This window comes from Thalia democratica, chromosome 8 (assembly GCF_965202585.1).
Source record: "Thalia democratica chromosome 8, ktThaDemo2.hap1.1, whole genome shotgun sequence".
Lineage (NCBI taxonomy): Eukaryota > Metazoa > Chordata > Thaliacea > Salpida > Salpidae > Thalia > Thalia democratica.
Window position 1 is genome coordinate 13247282 of NC_139172.1, and position 22229 is coordinate 13269510.

Genomic DNA, 22229 nt, shown 5'->3' on the forward strand with positions numbered 1-22229 from the left:
GTAACACTTTAAGTTAACTCATATTTCATATCGTGTTAAATTAGAACCAATATGAAGAATGGATTGTTCTTTGCAGGCGACTTTTAACGGGTTAGCTGCTATAGTAGGGATTTTAAATCATTTTCATTCAATAATATAAAGCAAATAAGGTAATGAAACAGCAGTATATCTAAACTATTATTCCTAACCTATTTTATTGTAATTTTAAAATTAAACCGCTTCTCTTAACCCAAACATATGAAAAAAATATCAATTAAAATTTACAGGATTGCCACGCAAAACTTTGTAAGTATGGCTAGAATTTTTAAAATTTTGACTGACTCTTAGGTACGCGTATTTTGATAAATTCGCATTTTGACAAGTACGCATTTAAATTGCAAATATTTTATTTAGTTCCAATTTTTGAATCAAATATTTATGTTAGGTTTCTTCTGGTTACTAAGTTAAGCAACTGTAAAAAATACACAAAAATTAAACTATTTATCTATTATAAAAAATATAATTTGTAACTAAGAAATCTACTCTTATTTATTTAAAAACTTAAGTAATTCTACAAAATATTACATAAAAGTAAACTTAATCATATTCCGTTATATAAATATTTTCTCATACTATTCAAAACAAATCCTATAATAAAAATAATGTCTACTCTTACTTACTTTGAAAACTTAATAATTAATTTTTCAAAGTTAACCATACATCTATTTTATAAAATATTTTTTCCTATTATTTATGGTGAAACCTTTAAAATACCAAATTAATAACATAATCTGCTTTTAATTATTTCTCTAGTTTAAATTACGCTAAAAAAATTATAGAGGTAAACCATAAACATAAAGTTGTTACGTAAAATACTATACAAAGTGTTTAGTTATAAGAACTTGATAATTTACTTTAACAAAAAACAATTTGATTCTACAATTCTGCAAAATAAACTTGTATAGTGTCCATGCCACAGATCTTTAATACTAAAAAGCACACAAAAACTGTTTGTTTAAATGGGAAAATTGATTAGAATATTTCTAGGAAAGTTTTGCAATTACAATCTGACTTTAATAATAAGTTTTTTATTAATATTTACCATTTAAAAGCTTTGGAAATTAAGGAAGTTTATTAAAGGAAGAAATTTCTAGAAAAATTTCTCTACTTCAGTCTAACTTTTAAACGATTTTTTTTATAATTTTTTACCTTTTGAAGGCTTTAGAAAATAGGGAATTTTGTAAATTTGAAATGACAAAATCTGAAATTTCGACGCAAAAAACTGTCTTTTCGCCATTTTGAACTAAAAATCTGACTTTCGGCCATCTTAACTCTATAAAAACTGACTTAGCCTGACCTAGGGCAACCTTAAATTAAAGATAATAAACAGCAACCGATTTTTAAACAATTAGAAGCGCCTTAAATTTGCAGCTGTCAGATATTTAACTCTATCACTAGCTTAAAAAAATTATATCATTTCTAAAATTATAAATATTCATAAATATTACTTGTTTATAAGGTTTGCTAATAAAAGATCAAAACGTAACAAGAATTGTTTTAAAAGTACTTCCATCTTCTTTATAAAAACTTTGTAGAACTTTGATAGTTAAAGAACAGTGAAACGTCTCTAGTTGACTGTAAGTTAAGTACTTCTTAATTGATGTTAGTTTTAATTATATTAGCCAACTAAACCTAAATTATCTCTTAAAGCAAATATTTTATTCTTTTTTTTTTAACATTTAAAGTAAATTCTGTACTAACAAACAACTTCAATCTATAAAAACGATTTATTTGTAAGAAAGTATGTTTTAAACATGATTGAAATACACGCAAAAAGAAACAAACTATAATACATATTGTTTCAAGTTTTACTAGGCTTTAACATCAAGAAAGCTTTATAAAGAAAAATCAAATTACTTCTGGCCAAAAATGTATCTTTTGTAAGATTTAAGAATTTTTAATAGTGTATCCTTAATGTATCGTCATTTTTATTAACTATAAATCATAGAAAGACTGTAAAAAAACAATGGACTATTATAAAATTACATACCTTAATTAGTTATTTTTCTAACAAAGTAACACATCGACTATAAGAGTAAATAAAGCATATCGGATATTTCTGTTTGCATAAGTTTTTAATTTACTAAAATAATGTAAAATGCTAAAATGGCAAGTAAATAATAACACTTAAGGCAATTAACTTTAACTTCATCCTGAAATGCTTAACTTGCTTTAATAAATATGGATAGCTTAACATTAGTGGTCATTAAAAATGTGCTTTGATGAGCAAATTATTTTCCTAGGCATTCTTCTCGCAACCACTGAAGCATGGCGGGTGTGTAGTAGGTGATTATAACGTCAGCACCTGCACTAGTCATAGCAGAAAAGACTTCAAAAACAGCACTTTTTAAGTCAAACACACCAGCTTCGGCTGCGTGCCACAGCATAGCATACTCACCTAGTTTAAAAGATTACTTTAAAACTTTTGATCTACCGATGGAAGGTGGAAGCGTATGCAACATTTAGAATTGATATAAAAATATAGATATTTAACCGTACAATGTTATTTAAAAAAATATTTATTAAGTCTTTCTGAGAAACATCTTACTTACAAGTCTTGTTACTAAATTATAAAAGAAACTTATTAAATAAAATATTAAAATATAAAATACATATATACTTCAAGATTATTTTCAATTACTAATAAATAAAGAAAGTGTTAAATTTGCATATTTACTCATTATTTTCCAAACATAGAGCTTTACAACTTAATATACAACCTGAAACGTGGTAGACTCCCATTGGCGTATGAGGATGTCTTTGTTTAACTTCGTGGATAATATGACCATAACAAGATGAAGGCTTCACCATCAGTAGATCAGCTCCTATTAATTTGGCACTTATATAAGCATGAAATATTTCAATGCATCTCAAATACTTTAAATAATTTAATACAGTTATTAGTTAAATCTTATAAGTAGACAACAATTTTGGACTTTAGTCAATGCTAGACTGCAACTTAAATTAAAATCATTTGTTGACTAACTTCGTACTAGAATTTTATTGAAAGCTGAAAAAAATTATAAGAGTATTATTTGAGAAGACGACTTTTTAGTACAGGTGGATCAAAATTTTATTTCTAAATCTTTTACACACTGTAAATAAGCTATTGAGAAACTTTGTATAAGTTTGCGCACTCACACAACTTTATTGCACATTTAAATATAAAAAATATTTAATAAAAGGGCAAAAATTTATTGACTAAACTAAGTTTTAAACAACATAAGAAATTGTAAACAATAACAAAGGGTAACATTCCTTGAACTTGACTTTTTGTTTAAAAAACTATGCGTATAATTTTTTATAAAGTTACTTACAAATAAATATTTAATACAGTTTTTTATCAGTTGCCACACTAAGAAGCAAAAACAGCTTCACTCTCCTAAAAAACAACTAAGTTTACAATTAAACTAATAAGATAATTTCAAAACTGCTTTAGTAACCACAGTGTATATTTATATATATATGACAGGTTTGCCACTCGTTTTTTCAAATTTTTTTCCAGGTTATTAAAAGTATACATTTTTGGGTCTATTTTTAGTTTTAAGTTAATTTCTATTTAAGAAACTGTGTTAAATAGTATAAAAATATTGAAAAGACGCTGTAAAGTTACTTTAAATGTGTTTTTTAATAAAAAAAATTTTGATGATGATAAAAAATCTTAATTATATGATAGATTTTTTGTGTCAAATCAAAATTTTACAACTGAAAATGTTAAAATTATTAAAAATCCCAGGTTTTTTTCAAAATTTCTCAAATTCCAGGTTTTTCCAGGTAAAGTGGCAACCCTGATATGAGCTTAAACACTGAAAACGAACGAAAAGTATATATCATATTTGAAAATAATTAAAATATTTTCAATAAATTGAATTATAATTTCTTTATAAAAATAATTAGTCAGATTTATTTTAAACCTTTAAAAAATCATACTAAATTAAAGTTAAAGCAAAATATTAAAGTTTTAGTTTTCGATTGATCTTATAGAATAAAATTCTAGTTTTCTTAAATAGTTTAGGAGATAAGAAAAACAACTTGTGGTTTAAAAATTTCCTAGCATTTAGAAACGGCAAATCTTATTGATTGAAAATTCTTGTTTATAAAAATTATTAATAACTAACATGATGGCTTAGATTAGGGATGGGCAACGTTTTTGATCAGCGGGGCGGATCCGAAAAAAAATAGCCCTTAGCGGGCCGGAACATTTCGAATTATTATTCTACCGGATCCAGCAAGATAATCCCTCTTAGATCCGGATCTGGCCGGATCTTAATTAAAAACTACTATTATCCGGCCGGATCCTAACTTTAAAAAACGATTCGGATCCGTTCGAATAATAATTTTATAGGTCTGGTAGATACTATTTCGAAACCATTTAATTCACAAAAACTTTTTTAGCAATACATGATAAGTAAATGTTTATTAGGTACCCAGATCTCTATATTTATTATAACCTTGGGCAGAACTAATACTTATTTTAGACATAAACTAACTTGATTACTCAAAATTATTTGAGATAAACTTTGACTTGTTAATAAGTTTAATATAATTTTTTTATTTTTTTTTACTTTTAGTTTTTGTTTAGGGTATTATCACACCAAACTCATTGTAAAGTGAAACTATGATACTAATGTACTTTTCCGTTGATATCACTGATTTTTCTGTATTTGCAAGTGTTGCAAAATGCGTCGTTAACTTAATTTTACTGAGATGGCGAGAAAAAGTTTAAACTTTAACCTTAATGCCTTTACGCAGAGTAAATTTTTTATTAGCAAAAGTAACCTTCCGATTAGTTTGGTATCCAGCTCGTTCATATACCTAAGCAAATCTACCATGGATGCAAAACCTGAGAGACAATCCTTGTTGGAAAATTGAGTAAAATCTTTATACTTTTATTTAATTTTAAAAAATTTCCGAATTTGCGGTTTCAGATCCTAAACGCGATTAAAACTTTCCTTTAACTTTATTGAAATGTAAAGTTGGGTAGATTGACTGGAAAAAGTTGTCAATTATTTGTTGGAAAATAATTTCAAAAAAACTTTTCTTGATATTAATAAAAACAACTCTCTATTCATCCGGAAGACTGTCATTTTTGAGTCGTCCATTTTTTATGAATGTCATTGACATGGTAGATATGTAAAATATCAGATTTAAATAAACATTTTGCTTTGGGTTATCTGACAAAAGGATATTCCAACTGAGTTTGAACAAAACAAAATATTAAGACAAATTTTTTTTATAACTACACATAAAAAAAAAATTAAACATATTTTACAAGTTTGTAAAGTCCATTACAACGTTTTTTTAAATATGGTACTAAGTTTTATACAAATTTACGTACGTTGCCCACCTCTAGCTTGATGAATACAAACCCTTTTATTTGAAACTTGACTTGAAAAAAGCTGTGTATATAAAGACAAATTAACTATATTTTGTATTTTATTTAGTTAGTAAACTCAAAACAAGTTGCAAAATACCTTCGTTTGCATCTCTGTCTGAAGCTCTGACTGCAAGACCTCTTGAACCTGGAGGGAGTTGGTAACATTTTCTATTTCCTGTGCTGCCAGGAGCACAAGGAAAGCTTTTCTTTTCTCCGTTTTTAGGTGCAGAATTGGCAGCGTCTCTGAAAGGCCCGTAAAAGGCAGAAGCAAATTTAGAACTGTAACTCCAAACAGCACAACAGCCTTCTTTACCTTTGAAATTTTTAATAGCAAAATTAAAATAATAGGCAAGAAGTAATTTTATCAAATGAAACTTTAGTTAAATTATTTTATTTCAAAGTTAATTTTCAATCAAGGTTAAAACAAAATTAATACAATATTTCCAAAAACTAATTCCTAAAATATCTAATGAAATTTTTAAAACTAAAAGTAATAATAACATGAATGATTTTAAATAAAAAACATAAATTGAAATTGGTCATTAACAACCATTTATTACAAATTTATCAAGCCGTTATCAGTTTTGCACAAGTTTTTAAATATTTAAACTTATATCAAGCATCGAAAAATTAATACTATTTAATTTTTATAGAGGTTTTATATTTAAGAATGTTTGTTCATATTAAAATAACTATTCGGAGTATAAATTTAAGCGTTTGCTAATAAAGATCCTAGCGAAACAAGTTCATTGGAGTATACAATAATAACAAATCTAAAAAGTATTCTTTCTTTATTACACTAACACGTGTTTCTGTGTGTTAACAAGTTAACAAAATTCAACGGAGCTCTGTAAAAATAAATACTGCAAGGAAAGAATAGAAGCTAAAGTAGGTATATATATATATATATAATTTATTGAAATGGCGATTTTAAAAATTCTGGAACATATGTTTCATAAAGCTTTAATTTTTCATAAAGCTTTAATCATCAGCCAGTTAAATTCAAAATAAAAAGCACTGTACTAAACAAAGATACAAAAGTTATGCGAAAAACAAAAAACAGTATGACGTAATATTGTACAATAATGTAATAATTTTCACACTGAGCCCACCTTGAGGGCTTTATTAATAAAAAGGTTTATTTAAAGATGAAAAACTCAAAGGACTCGAGTTTCGTGACTATTCACTCATCAGCTTCAAAACAAGTTTAAAATAAAGCACAAAACAAAATCACTAATGAAAGTAAAATTTTTTTGCATAAATAGATTAAAATTACGTCATAATCTATTTATGCAAAAAATTTTTTACTTTCATTAGTGATTTTGTTTTGTGCTTTATTTTAAACTTGTTTTGAAGCTGATGAGTGAATAGTCACGAAACTCGAGTCCTTTGAGTTTTGCTTCTTTAAATAAACCTTTTTATTATATATATATAAAATAAGATTAAGGGCATAGGGGGGGTAAACACCCTTTTTTGGTTTTTGATCTTATCTTATATAGTTTTTACTAAGCTACAAGGTGCTTTTTACAGATTTTAAAAATTCAAAATATTTTTTGAGATATAGCCGGTCAAAGTCGGAGCCAACAATAGGTTCCTTATGGGAGGCGCAAACAAAAACGGCAAAAATAGACTATTTTACTAAAAATCTATCTTCTCCTACGTTTTTTGAGATAACTACCTCAAACTTTCAGGAAATGTTCCTTGATATATTTAGAAAATTCTGTCGGAAGGAATTTTGAAAAAAATAAAAAATAAAAATTATATATAAAAAATAAACAAAAAAAACAGTTTTTTTTTTGTTTTTTTGTTATAAAATTTTTATTTTTTAATTTTTTAAAATTCTGTTCCGACAGAATTTTCTAAATACTGCAAGGAACATTTCCTGAAAATTTGAGGTAGTTATCTCAAAAAACGTAGGAGGAGATAGATTTTTAGTGATTTCTAGTTATTTGCTGTTTTAGTTTTCGCCTCCCATAAGGATCTTATTGTTGCCTCCGACTTTGACCGGCTATATCTCAAAAGTTATTTTGAATTTTTTAAATCTGTAAAAAGCATCTTGTAGCTTAGTAAAAACTACATAAAATAAGATCAAAAACCAAAAAAGGGTGTTTACCCCCCCCCCCTATGCCCTTAATGTTTAAACTTAAACACTTTCAACTGAGCCCACTTGAAGGGCTTTTAAATAATTTATTGAAATGGCGATTTTAAAAATTCTGGAACATATGTTTCATAAAGCTTTAATTTTTCATAAAGCTTTAATCATCAGCCAGTTAAATTCAAAATAAATAGCACTGTACTAAACAAAGATACAAAAGTTATGCAAAAAACAAAAAACAGTATGACGTAATATTGTACATTACAAATACGATTTTGGTTGTTTGATTAGTTAGAAGGTAGATCGATTTTTGTACTGAATATTTGTAATGTACAATATTACGTCATACTGTTTTTTGTTTTTTTGCATAACTTTTGTATCTTTGTTTAGTACAGTGCTTTTTATTTTGAATTTAACTGGCTGATGATTAAAGCTTTATGAAAAATTAAAGCTTTATGAAACATATGTTCCAGAATTTTTAAAATCGCCATTTCAATAAATTATATATATATATAATTTATAATTGTGCAATGCGGAAAAAATCGAAATTTTAAAAGTTAAGAAATCTGAATCTTTAAACAAAAGAAACGAATTACAAACTGGATGCATACATTATAGAAAGCAATTTATCTAAAAACTCTGTTAATAATTTTGTCTAAAATCAACTATCTATTATTACGTAATACCTAATTTTGTATAATTTTATTGCTGTACTTACAAGTTTACTTTTCATTGAATAAAACTTGGCTGAGGACGCGTATTAAACGCAGAAACAGCTGTACCAAGCAAAAGTTTATTTTGTGTATGTTATTTCTATATATATATATATATATTAAAGGTTTTATACAAAGTTCTGATCGATAGTGCTCGACAAATCAAATTGGAGCTTAATATTTATTTATTTAACTATATAAAAACTATAATTCAAACAGCTGTTTCACACATTGAAATGTAAAATTTCATGTGATCGTCAGTGAGTTGTAGTTTATTATAATAGTGAACAGAAATTTCGATTTTAAAATTTTTTATAGTAATTATGACGTAGTAATGGTACAGTTTATTGTACGATTAAACTTTTTAAACTTTCCTAAAAAGCATAGAATAACATTTACAGCGTATTTCAAATTCAACTAATCGTACAATAAACTGTACCATTACTACGTCATAATTACTATAAAAAATTCTAAAATCGAAATTTCTGTTCACTATTATAATAAACTACAACTCACTGACGATCACATGAAATTTTACATTTCAATGTGTGAAACAGCTGTTTGAATTATAGTTTTTATATAGTTAAATAAATAAATATATATATATACATGGTTGCCACTGATCAAGCTAAGAAAAATTTCCTGACTTTTTCCTGACTTTGACTAAAATTTTCCTGACTATTCTAAATCAAACTCTTAAATTAAACTTATTATAAAATACATAATCTAACACTTGAAATTATATAAAGCTTTCATTCTAATTTTATTACATGTTAAAAACAACAGTTTTTTGCTGAATTCTGTCATCAAACTCCAGTTCATCACTAAACCATCTGTGTATGATTGATGTTTGTAATAAACAGCTTTATCAGCAAAATACTTGTATTTACCTAATAAACACAGCTTGTCTGAAAAAAGACACAGTTTTTTAGCATTTCCTAGCATAAAATTATCTAGATAAACAAACGACATATAAAAAACTTTTACAATTAAAACCTTGAATTAATAACAAACTTTCACAACTAAAATCTTGAAACAATAACATATTTTTACAGTTGAAACCTTAAAACAATAAAGAACACAATTTTTTAGAATTTCCTAGCATAAATGTATCTAAATAAACGAAACGACATATAAGGAACTTTTACAATTAAAACCTTAAATCAATAAGGAACTTTCACAACTCAAACCTTAAAACAAAAACGAACTTTTACAGATAAAACATTAAAACAATAAAGAAATTAATCTAATACTGTTTTTTTAAATGCATGTGCTAAAATTTATTTTCTCCGTTTTTTTATGAGCACTTCAACCTCTTTATCTAATAAAGATATGGTTTCCTTCATCTGAACTGCATTCCGCTTCATTTTCTTGGCAGTTAAAATCATTTGCCTCATTTTATTTAAATTGCTCTCATCTGCTGCCCCTACACTTGTTGAAGAGAATCTTTTCTCTAAATCAAGCCACAACTTGTGGGCTTCATCTCTTTTTTTTTTTGGCACTCATTTATTTTTACTTTTATTTATAAAATATTTCCTCTTATCATTTAGTAAAAAAATTGTAACGCATAAATATACTCTTATTTACTTTAAACACTTAAGTTACTCTACAAAAAATACAAATAATAAGTAAACTTAATCTTGGCATATACCTCTCTTATAACTTATTTTATAAATTTAAACAACTTTGAAAAAATTATAAAGACGTAAAGTATACACATTAACTTGTTACATAAAATAATAAACTAACTGCTAAGTTATAAAGAACTTAATTATTTACTTAAACAAAAAACACTTTGATTCTAAAATTATGCTAGATAAACTTTTGTGTATATATCACAGTTTCACTATGGAAGTGTCCTTGCTACAGATCATCAATACTAAAAAGCTTACAAAATCTGCTTGTTCAAGTAGGGTACTTGTTCAATATGTTAATAGAAAATTTTTGCAGTTTTGTAAAGAATATTTTACTAATTTATACCAGATGAAGGCATTGGAAATAAAACTAAATATTTTTGTAAATTTCTAGGAAAATTTTGGAATTTTTTTTGACTTGAAAGGACTTTTAATTAATTTTTACCATTTGAAGGCTTTGGGAAACAATAAATTTTGTAAATATAAACTGACAAAATCTGACTTCTTTTTAAATTATATCAAATTTCCTGACTTTTCCTGACTTTTTTTTCGAAACCCCCCATTTTTTCCTGACTTTTCCTGACTGACTCCCTGACCTGATTCCCTGTATATATATATATTTACTAATTATACAAAAACTATAATTTATACAGCTGTTTCACACATGAAATGTAAAATTTCATGATCCTCAGTAAGCTACAGTTTATTATAACAGTAAACAGAAATTTAAATTTTTAATTTTTTTATAATAATTGTGACGTAGTAATGGTACAGTTTATTGTACGATTAGCTGAATTTGAAATAATACGCTGTATTTGTTAATTTATGCTTTTTAGGAAAGTTAAGAAAGGTTATTTTGGAAAAATGTTTTGAGCTATTAGAAATTTTTTTTAGACTGTTGGAAAAATGTTATAAAATACTCGTGTTTGCCGCTTCAATTTTATTTTGTTTTAATATTTAGTTGGTTTTAATTTTGTTAAAAAAGTATTTTAGATAATGGATGCATATGTTTTGTCTTTCGCTTTTCTTGTTCAGTTTTACGTTTTTTCTGATTTTTCGATTTCTATTTTTTCTAAGTTACAAAGTTTTTAGCCGAATTTAGTATTGATTTTGTCCTGTTTAATACTTCCCATTTAATTTTGTAGTCTGTGTTGTTCTATTTTAAGTTCCATATGTAGTTCGCTAGTTCTGTTGTATGTCTTTTGTTAGTATTGTTGAATGATGATTTGTGGTTTCTGTATCTTTGTTTAAAAGTATTTCCTGTGGATCCTATACACTGCTTTGTTGTTTTATTTGAAGTTTTTATTGCTTTATATATTATATTTGACACTAGGCATTCGTTATTTAAAGGGCAAGGTTCTTTACAGCAATTACAAAGTTTATCTTTTATGGTGCTTTTATCGCCTATATTGCTTTTGTTTAATATTTTATTGTTTAATATTTTATTGTTTTGAGTTATTATTTTAGTTCTGAAATTATTTGTACAACTGTAAGATATTTTAATTGTGTTTTGGTTGAATATTTTATGGAATGGGTGGTTTTCGTCAAATGATGTAGTAATCAGGTTTAAGAATCGTTTGCCTATTTTAGAACTTATATTTAGACTGAATGGTGGGTTGAACAGCTGTATAAATTATAGTTTTTATATAATTAGATAAATATTTAGCTCCAATTTAATTTATCGAGCACTATCGATCAGAATTTTTTATAAAACCTTTAATATATATATATATATATATATATATATATGTGTGTGTATGAAATATTATCACAATAAACAAACTGAAGATCTGTTTTGTTTAACGAGCTCCGTTGAAGTGTTAGTGTAATAAAGAAAGAACACAGTTTAAATTTGTTATTATTTAATATTTAAATATGTTTTTTAGTACCATTATTAAATCTATGTTTAGAGAAAACATCTGCGAAAGCCATAAGAGCAAAACCTGAAATTTAATGAAGGTGTAAAACAAGCAAAATATTTGCAAAAAATAAGTTATGATTATACCACTTTGATTATTAGACTACAAACTTTTGATATATTGAAACCAGAGTTTAGTTCTTATTGACACTTGTCAGTCATAACCAAAGAAAGCTGTAATGGGTTAACAAACAGTTATTTTGTTTTACCACTATACGTTAACAAGATACTCTGATGATGAAACGTCAAGTTATTTAATTGCGTTAAGCGTAATATACAGTATCTAATACCAATACAGCTAGCACGTTCGTTGGTGACAAAATTAAAGATAACATTGGCAATGTCATAAAATAAAAATTTATACGTTTCAGTTCTCAGTTTATCTGAACCTATGTATGCAAATGATTAAAAGATTAAACATAAACTCATAATAGATATTTGAAAAAAGATTTAATAAGATAATTTATTAGGTCTGAAAGCTGTGTGTAACTTATGCCTAAATAATATTTGCATACAACAAAATATAAACAAATTCAGTCAACAATGTTGTCTCAATATAAAAAAAACATAATGCATCGAAATTTCTCTAATTTAAAATACTTATTACTAAATTATGAATTAATATTTACTAAATTGTTATTTTAAAAACTTATAAATAGTTTATAAAATACACATAGTTACATACTTAGTGGCAGTATTTAACTAAGATCTAAATCTAAACTATAACTTAAACACTTTCACAAAACTTTGTTTAAGTTACATCTTATAAAATGTTTTATTTTACAGAGTTGGCCACTGATTTTTGAGAAACTTCTTCCAGGTTTTCAAAAATACTTGTTTTTAGGTTAAACTTTCAGTTTAAAGTTAAGTTTAAGGTTATAAACTGTGTTAAGTAATGAAACAACATTAAAAAAATACTTTAAAGCTACTTAAAATGTGTTGATTAATTATATATAAAAAAAAATTGATCACAAAAAATTTCATCTATATCAGAGGTATGCAGCCTTTTTTAGCTCGGAGCCGACGCAGGCCGCTTTATTTAGAAAAAATTCTTTGAGGGCCGCATTTATTTAAAAAAAGGTCTAGTAATCAGTAGAAAAATATTCCCTTAGATAAATAATTTGATAAATTAAGCAACAATAGAGCAATAGTAAAAAGTATTTATTGAATTAAGAGCTTAACTGTAAGTTTTTGTTACAAGACATTTTATTTTTATTGCTTAAATAATGAATATTTTTTGCTGAAAAGGAGCTTGCGGGCCACAGATTTTGACTTTGAGGGCCGCATTTGGCTCGCGGGCCGCAGTTTGCCAATCCCTGATCTATATGATAGGTTTTTTCTTTCAAATTAAAATTCTATTACTTTATATTTGAAAATTGTTTAAAACTCCAGGTTTTTTAGCCTAAATTGTAAAATTCCAGGTTTTTCCAGGATTTAAGGTTTGTGGCCACCCTGTATATAATATGTTTTATAACCAATATTTACTTCTACATAACCTTTCACTAAGACATTAAAAAGAAGATTTTTAAACTATTAACCGATGTTTTTCAGTTCTTCTTTTATCTTTTTCACTCTGAAATCCATCATGTCACTAGGGGCAACAACATGACAACCTGCTTTAGCATAACAACCAGCAATCTCAGCAAGCCTTGCAATACTCTTGTCATTATTGAGGGTCCCATCCTCATTTAGAATTCCACAATGACCATGTTCTAGTTAAATTATTATACTTCTTATTAAATATTAACAATGATTTTACCTTCACTTACAGCAAAGTAATTGTAATATAAATAACATTTGATGCGATAGATATTTCTGATGTTTTTAGTTATATTTTATTCCTTTTAAACTTATAAAACCCTAAAGACATGTTCTAAACTGATAATAGCTATGTAAAAATATTAGTACAGTTAAACTAGAACAAAAAAAGAGAATAAAAGTCAATAGAAAAGCAAGCTGAACTAATCAATTCATAAACTTTCACATTTATTAATTTAAACTAAGAAATTAGCAAATTTTGTGTTTTTAATTAAACAATCAGTTTGTTTATTTGTCACCAAACTTTTTTTTTGTTATTTTAACTAGACTATTAAAAAAGCTTGAGAATTTATAATAGTTAAATTTTATTTTAAAAATTACATAAAGATTAAATATTGTTTCATTATTTAAATTTACTGTGATCTTAGAAAGCAAAAAAGGATACTCACCTGTATACGCGCACATGCAAACATCTGCACAAACAAGCAGCTGAGGAAAATTTTTTCGGAGAGTTTTTATTGCACAAATTACAGGCCCATTTTCATCGTCTGCCATGCTACCTTTGTAATCTTTAACTACTTTTGTTGGAACTCCAAATACAATCACACCTTTATTTTTTAAGTATTTTTTTTGTGCATAAATTGAAAAATAGCAACAAAGCAAGATTGTTAAATTTTATAAAAAAAGTATGAAAATTTTTCAAAGCAGAATTTTAGTAAATATATGCTAACAGGAGCGTGTCTAGACTTTTTTCAGTTTATTATGATTTATACATTATACAGTTTTATTCTTTATAAAACAAAACTATATTAATGTCTATGGAACAATTTATAAATTATAAATAAAGTTATAATACAATAAAGATAACAAAAGCTAGATATTTAGAAAAAAGCTGTTTTCAAAATAGTAATCTTCGAATTTACTATGAAGATTAATCACAAAAAAAAATCTTTTAGCTCATAAATTTCTATTAGAGATATTTAATATATTTAGTACAAAACATTTTAGACATTTCAAAGCTAACCATTAATATTAGTATAGTTTAAACTTACTTCTCAATCTAAAAGAATCTGAAGCATTGACTAATGGGGAAAGATATTCCACAAGTTTATTCAATCCAAACCTGTATTGACCTGGCAAACTTTTGATTTCCTGCATTGCATTTTCATCTTCATCCGTAACAAAGACTGGGTAAACAAACTGTTCTGTAAAAGGTTAAATGTCATTTTTATTATCCTACAATCTAGAAACTTATTTTTAATAAACTAATATATATTAAGGGCATAGGGGGAGAGGGGGGGGGTAAACACCCTTTTTTGGTTTTTGATCTTATTTTATATAATTTTTACTAAGCTACAAGATGCTTTTTACAGATTTTAAAATATCAAAATAATTTTTGAGATATAGCCTGTCAAAGTCGGAGGCAACAATAGGATCCTTATGGGAGGCGCAAACTAAAACTGCAAATAACTAGAAATAACATAAAATCTATCTCCTCCTACGTTTCTTGAGATAACTACCTCAAATTGTTAGGAAATGTTCCTTGCAATATTTAGAAAATTCTGTCGGAACAGAATTTAAAAAAATTAAAAAATAAAAATTTTATAACAAAATAACTAAAAAAAAAACTTTTTTTTTGTTTATTTTTTATATAAAATTTTTATTTTTTAATTTTTTTCTGACAGAATTTTCTAAATATATCAAGGAACATTTCCTGAAAGTTTGAGGTAGTTATCTCAAAAAACGTAGGAGAAGATAGATTTTTAGTGAAATAGTCTTAGCATATTTATTATATTTTTATAATTATTTTTTAATATTATTTATTAATATATTTATAATATTTTAGTTTGCCCCTCCCATAAGGAACCTATTGTTGCCTTCGACTTTGACCGGCTATATCTCAAAAATTATTTTGAATTTTTAAATCTGTAAAAAGAACTTTGTAGCTTAGTAAAAACTATATAAAATAAGATCAAAAACTAAAAAAGAGTGTTGAATTATCACTTTAAATTTAAAAAATCTTAACTAAGATAAAGTTGGAAAAAAAAATTCTAGATACTAAAAATTATTTATCATTTTTCTTTATTAAATTTTAATCTAGTTTTTGTTTTATAAAGCATTTCAAGGTTTTTGTCATATGATTGCTTTATAGCAGGATAGGCAAACTGTGGCCTACCAGCCAGATGTGGACTTTCAAGGTTTTTTTTTTACCCTTAATTTGCTGTCATCTAAAAGCAAAACAAGTTTTAGCTATTTTATGATACAATTTATAAATATGCTCTTTTTTGGCTTGTTAATAAATATAATGACTATTTTATGTTTATTTAATACATGTTTTTTCATATACACTATTTTTTATTTTATACGGAAAACTTGTTTAATTACTTGGCACACAAAGTATTTATTTAGCAAATATGGTCAATTGTTTATAAAAGAACTCCTGCTTAAAGGATTTATTGTTTGTATGAAATAACAATCTTATTACCTAGTTACAATATAGTTTTCAAGCTTATGTTTACTTTATAAAGCAAAAGCTACCTTGCTACAAGATTTTTGTAAAAATACTTTTGATAAGTATTCTTCAACAAATTTTTTACTAAGAAAGTAACTTTATATGTTGTTGACAATAGTTTATATTTTACATTAAAAAAGATTAAAGCACTTTTTAGTAAATTTTTTCATGTGCTTCTTCCATTTAAAGATATAGTTGTTAACAGCAACATAAAGTTAAACAACAATATACTTATCACCTCTTAAATCTCACCTTAAAAAAAATAATTTTATGAATACTGGAAATACTTGAAGCTAAAATACTAATTGTTTTGTTTATAGAGAGGTATATGTGGGCTTAAAGTATTTTTTACAGCTAGATCAAGGTATAAAAGCTATAAGCAGGGTTGCCACTCTTTGAGCCAAAAAATCTTCCCTGAGAGAACAAAAATTTCCCTGAGTAACCTTAAATTTCCCTGAGTTTCCCTGAGTATTTTTCAAATCTTAAAAAAAAAATTTCTCTTCTAACACAAATTATTAATACCTTATTCTCATTTTTCTTCTTTAATAATAAAAGGAAGGTTGTATGTGTATGCTTCTGCATTAAATTTATGAAAAAAACTGTTTTCAAAAACTCAATCTTAAAAGGTTTAAACCAATTAAAAATTAAAAACTAAATGTTTGCACAACTTTGTGTAAACTTGTTAGTTAACTTTCTACATAAAAGAATAAAGTTTAATTTGTTTGACATGACATTTTAGTTGACAAAATTTAATTATACTATAATAATAATTTCACATGAAGAACTCACTTAAATGCATACATAATAACTTCATTATGACTTGTATGTCTTTCCTAGCAACTGTTCTGAATGCAGTAAATAAAACTTAAAAGCTTAACATTATTGTAAAAAAACCTGCAAAAAGAAAGTTTAAAGAAATAGCTAAAGAAATATCTCATATCAAAGTACAACTTAATACCTAACAACTGATACAAAATAATCTAAAATTAATTTTTTTTTTGTCTTTTAGATGTTCATACACAGTCTATTTTAAATAACTGAAAACATAATTTTGATTTTAAAACAATTTCACATTACCTAATAAAAAAATCTTAATACTGTCATTTTTAAGTATGCAATTTCTAAATCAATAGTTTTAATTTTATTTTCAAGTTTATTTGCGTTGTCCTTAGCAGCTATTCCTCTTGCTAATAATTCTTTCATTGCTTCTAAATCAGACTGTTTGTTGGCATCTGCAGTATATTTGTCATAGTCTTCATTCAAACATTTGAGTTGCTTTGTAAGTTTACTTTTTTGTTCTCCTAACTTGCTCAAAGCATCACCTTTATTTAGAACATTTTTAGCAAAGCGCTGTTGCTCAAGATATGCCAAATATTGGGCCCTAGAAGAACTATGGTACAACATAGTGTTTTTTAAACTACATAAGTAACTAAAAAAAAAAAGTTTATTAGAACTTTTCAATGAACTGTTAACAACAACTTTCATTTCTCTAAACTGTTTGATTTTACTTAAGTAAATATGAATTTAAAACTTAAAAAAACTACAATGTTAATACTAAGAATATTGAAGAACTAGCCTCAAGGCTAAAAAAATTCTAAATAACCACTTAAATAATAAAAATTACTACTTTTGAACAAAATGTTGAAACTGGATTAACTAAACCTCATTCTAGATCTAGAAAAAAATTTCCCTGAGATTTTCAAAAACTTCCCTGAAATTTAGAGAAAAAATCAAAACTTCCCTGAGTTTCCCTGAGTTAAAAGAAAAATGCCAAAATTCCCTGAGTTTCCCTGAGATTTTCTACAGTTTGAAAATTCCCTGAGATTCCCTGAGTTCCCTGAGTGTGTGGCAACCTTGTATAAGCCTTATTTTATTTATAATAAAAACTCTTACAAATTTTTTAAATAGAGTATTTTTTAAGTTTGTATCCAAGAGCAATTATTTTTTGCCTAATTCTTTTCTTTATTGTACACTTTATCAAAACTATATTTACTTTTGTGCTTTTAGAGTTAATTATTTCTTATATTCAGGAAATACTATGTTTTTATAAAGTAAAAAATTCTAAACTTTTTTTAGAAACTTACAATTTTTTTGCCAATATTGCATATACTTTATTAAATTTAAGGCTAAAATGTGTTTGTCAAAGGTTTGTGAGAAATTTCTTCTAAATTTTCTAAATTTCTTCCAAGTTTTCAAAAGTACAATTTTTTGGGTCCTAGATTGTCATATTCAAGTTTTTTCCAGGCTTACAGATTAAATGGCCACTCCAAAATTAATCAAACTCTATTTTATATTCAATTTACTTAGAATTCTAACACTAAAAATATTTATTTTTCTTTATTTTTAAGATAACTTTTTCAGAAAAGAATAGAAAGAAAAATAATGACAAAAACTAATTTGATTTATTTTTTTTAATCTTTAGAATAAGTTTGCTTATTAGTAACATAAAATTATACTTATAAATTTTGAGAATTATTGCTTAAAATCTGTAAGATAAAAAAGTTTTTTATTAAAACAGTCTTTTTTTTGGTGGTTTTAACTTGGCCCTTTCATAAGGATCCTATTAAATCGATAATTTAAAGCCCACCTATCTCAAAGTACTAACTTTAGTTATAAAAAATTGTTATAACAATTGTTAGCTGAGTTAAAGACCTTTAGAATTAGATCAAAATCTTAAAAAAACTTTCCTTATGCTATTAGCATGATTTTTATCAAGTAAAACTTACAACTACATAGTAGATATTATAAATTGCTAAGAAAACTAAATAAAATTGCTAACAATTTTCTTATCAAAGAGATTTTTGTTACCCTACTAACAAAGGTATAATAGTAAACTAGTAACCTGGTCTAAGTTTTACAGAGTTCCACTCTCGGAGTAATGGATTGTGTATTGAACTGTGCAAGCCATTCATTCTTTTTATTGCTAAAATTTACTTGACAAAGTAAATAATTAAAACTCTACTTGCTTACTTCAACTCAATAATTTATTCTATTATAACTAATTTTCTAAGCATATTACAGGGTTGCCACTCATTTTTTCAAAATTTTTTCCAGGTTTTTAAAAGTACACATTTTTGGGTCTATTTTTAGTTTTAAGTTAATTTTTATATAACTGTGTTAAATAGTATTAAAAAAAATTAAAAGATACTGTAAAGTGACTTTAAATGTGTTTTTAATAAAAAAAATTTTTGATGATGACAAAAAATCTTATGATATGATTTATATGATAAATTTTTTGTGTACAATCAAACTTATACTACGGAAAATGTTAAAATATTAAAAAATCCAGGTTTTTTGATAAAAATTCCAAGTTTTTCCAGATTTTTTTCAAAATTTCTCAAATTCCAGGTTTTTTCAGGTTATTTTTGCCTAAATTGTGGAATTCCAGGTTGTACCAGGTTTCAAGGTAAAGTGGCAACCCTAATATTAGCAATATTTATTCTAGTAATTTCTATAAACTTGATAGACAAAAAAAAAGTTTTACAAATTTTTTAGTATACAGTACTTAAAAATAATGGAAAACTCAATAAAATTTTTTTGTAAATTACTGTTTATTAGGGTTTTTTTATTTAGTAGCAACTTAGTCAACCCAGAAAAAAATCACATCGAAGTTTAAAAAAGATTTTCTTGAAATTTTGAAAATACCTTTTTAAAAAATTTAAATGTTGCCATTGATTTTAAATACTATAATGATTAACATTCACAATTTTTTTTGATACTACCAGAACTTTAAACTTTAGACGTATATAGCATTTGAAAAAATATCTATATCTTTTATAGTATTATAGTGTTATAGCGTTTATAAACAACAAAAGTAATAAAAATTGGTGCGTTGGATTTAATCGATAATTAAAGATTTTATATACCATTTGCAACTAAGTATGCATGTATTTAGGTAACTCATTTTCTTTTTCTTGTTATTTCAAAAACGTTTTCAAAACTACAAAAAAAAAATCGAATAATAAATGAATTTGAAAAAAGAATCATTTAGTAGACAATTTGAAGTACTATAAATATACAGGGTTTAAACAAGTACACATTTCAAAACAAGGCAAATAAAACTTAAATAAAGTATGTACTTAGTAAACAATTAGTCGCTTTGCTTTTCTATTTACTCAAATCTGCGTGTTTAACTTAGGCCTCTCTTCCTTAAACAACATTCCAGGCTGTTGAGTTTGCTTCGTTTACATCAATTCAAAACTTAAAAACTTTCTAATATTTAATTACTGTAAGCACAGTTTGTTTTTATTGCTAATTATATTTTAACTTACGAAACTAGCTAATCTCTTTTATTTAAAGTTTTTCGTAATTTAATAAAATAAATTGTAATATTTTATCTAAATCAAAGTAATCTCCTATAAGTAATTGATTAAGTAAAAGGTTGTGTAGTAACTTACATTTTTGTAATTTACTAAAATTTTAGATGTTTGTGACTTGTGTTGAATAAAGCAACTTTTTACGTGGCTGATTGCGTAGGGGTATTTATGACAGTTTAAAAACTTTCTGATTTGAATATTATAATATTATAACCCAGTAGACGACACATACACATAATAATTCAAGTTTTTACATTACAAAAAAAATATGAACATAAATATTTGTATCAATATTAAAACAATAAAAAAAATTAATGTAACATTTTTGTTAACTTTAATGCATACAAAAATATAAATAAAATCATAAGCTTTAAGTTAAATCTTTTTTGAAGGAGAGTTTTTTTTTCATATGCTTTATTTATAGATGAATTATTTATTATTTTTTTTTTTTTTGTTAGGTTTATTGATAATTTTTATACGTTCTTGAGAACCATAAAAGTCCAAATCAACAAATTTTTAGTTTCAGCAGTAAAATAAGTAGTTAAACTTATTTTAATAAAAAATTAGGCAAAACATTTTACCTATTCTAGAAACAATGTATTTGGAGTTTAGACTTCAGAACCTTTAAAAATTATTGAAAGACAAAAAAAGACAGTTAAAATATAAAGCAAAAATGCTTTTGGTTATCGAAGAACCTTTCGATTATCGAATAATATTTTATTAATATTGTCTTTTTAAAAATTTTATATTTTAACTATCACTAGTACCCTTGACCCTTACCCCTCTTTGTCGGTAGCTTTTTTTCTTTTTATTATTATTTTTTTACTGCTACTGTTACCCTCATTAACCCTTATTCTGTTTATTATTATTATTTTTTTATTTATATATTTCTTTAAAGTAGTTTTTTGATTTTCATAGCTCCTTTATGTGTGTTAATCCGTTAACACACATAGTTTGTATTAGTGTTATAATGAAAAAATACTGTTTAATTAGTTATCTTATAAAACTCTGTAAAATTGTTTCGCTTGGATATTTGTTAACAAACACTTAAATTTGTACTTTTGAATAGTATTGTTTTATTAATTTCTTTTTTTTTTCTTTAAACTTGAGCATATATGTCTTTCGTACAAAATTGACCGTTCTTGCAAAGGTATCTTCGTTTAAAAGTGTCCGTTCTTGCAAAATTGTCTTTGTGCAAAAGTGTCCCTTCGTGCATATTTGACCCGTCCCCAATATTTCTAGGGTAAAACAGTATTTTTATAAGCTTTCGTATTAATAAGTTCCAAAAAAACGTACGGTTTGTTTTACCGCATTTAGATCATTTTAGATAAAACTGACTTAAAAAAAAAAGAGTTAAAAATATATATTGTATAAAAATTTCTATAATGGAAATAAATCAGCCTAAATGATATTTTAACCAAATTTTATTTTCAAAATAACAATGTTTACATAAAAAAATCATTTAATAAATTATATAAAACTGTATTTATTACAAACTAGCATAAAAGAATATCAGTTTGTTGTATAAGTATATTAGGCTAATACTACACTTGTAAGTTTTAATTCTAGTAGTTAACATGTCTACGATACAAAAACTTTTAGCAAAAAATACAGCACCGAAAGCTCCAATATGCAGTTAAGTTTATCAGTTTTTAAGTTTATGATTTGATATAAAGTAAACAAAAAAATCATAAATGTTAAAGCTAAAAAAATCATTTTAAGATGTGGTTTAACGTTACCAAAACAAAACTAAATTTGTTTACACAAAAAAAAGTTATAATAAAACAATACTAATTTTAAAAAGAGCAATAATCATAATATAGCAAAAGTACTAAAATAGGATGAGGAGTCATCTTGTAATTCTATA

At 25.5% G+C, this 22229-nt stretch overlaps 1 protein-coding gene across 2 annotated transcripts; it reads right to left on the minus strand.

Annotated features, from left to right (window-relative positions):
• Positions 1–1908: 1908 nt before the first annotated feature.
• Positions 1909–18974, minus strand: LOC145843393 (delta-aminolevulinic acid dehydratase-like). Of its 2 annotated transcripts, none has more exons than XM_082950866.1 (7): positions 18889–18974; positions 14587–14739; positions 13984–14142; positions 13315–13488; positions 5514–5723; positions 2760–2864; positions 1909–2437 (listed from the first exon to the last, which is right to left on the minus strand). In XM_082950866.1, the coding sequence occupies exons 1-7, from the start codon at positions 18956–18958 to the stop codon at positions 2271–2273; spliced, it is 1038 nt and encodes a 345-aa protein (XP_082806992.1). In that variant the 5' UTR covers positions 18959–18974; the 3' UTR covers positions 1909–2270. The 2 variants fall into 2 exon arrangements, with proteins under 2 accessions (XP_082806992.1, XP_082806991.1); XM_082950865.1 differs by having other exon boundaries at positions 5514–5729.
• Positions 18975–22229: the final 3255 nt, after the last annotated feature.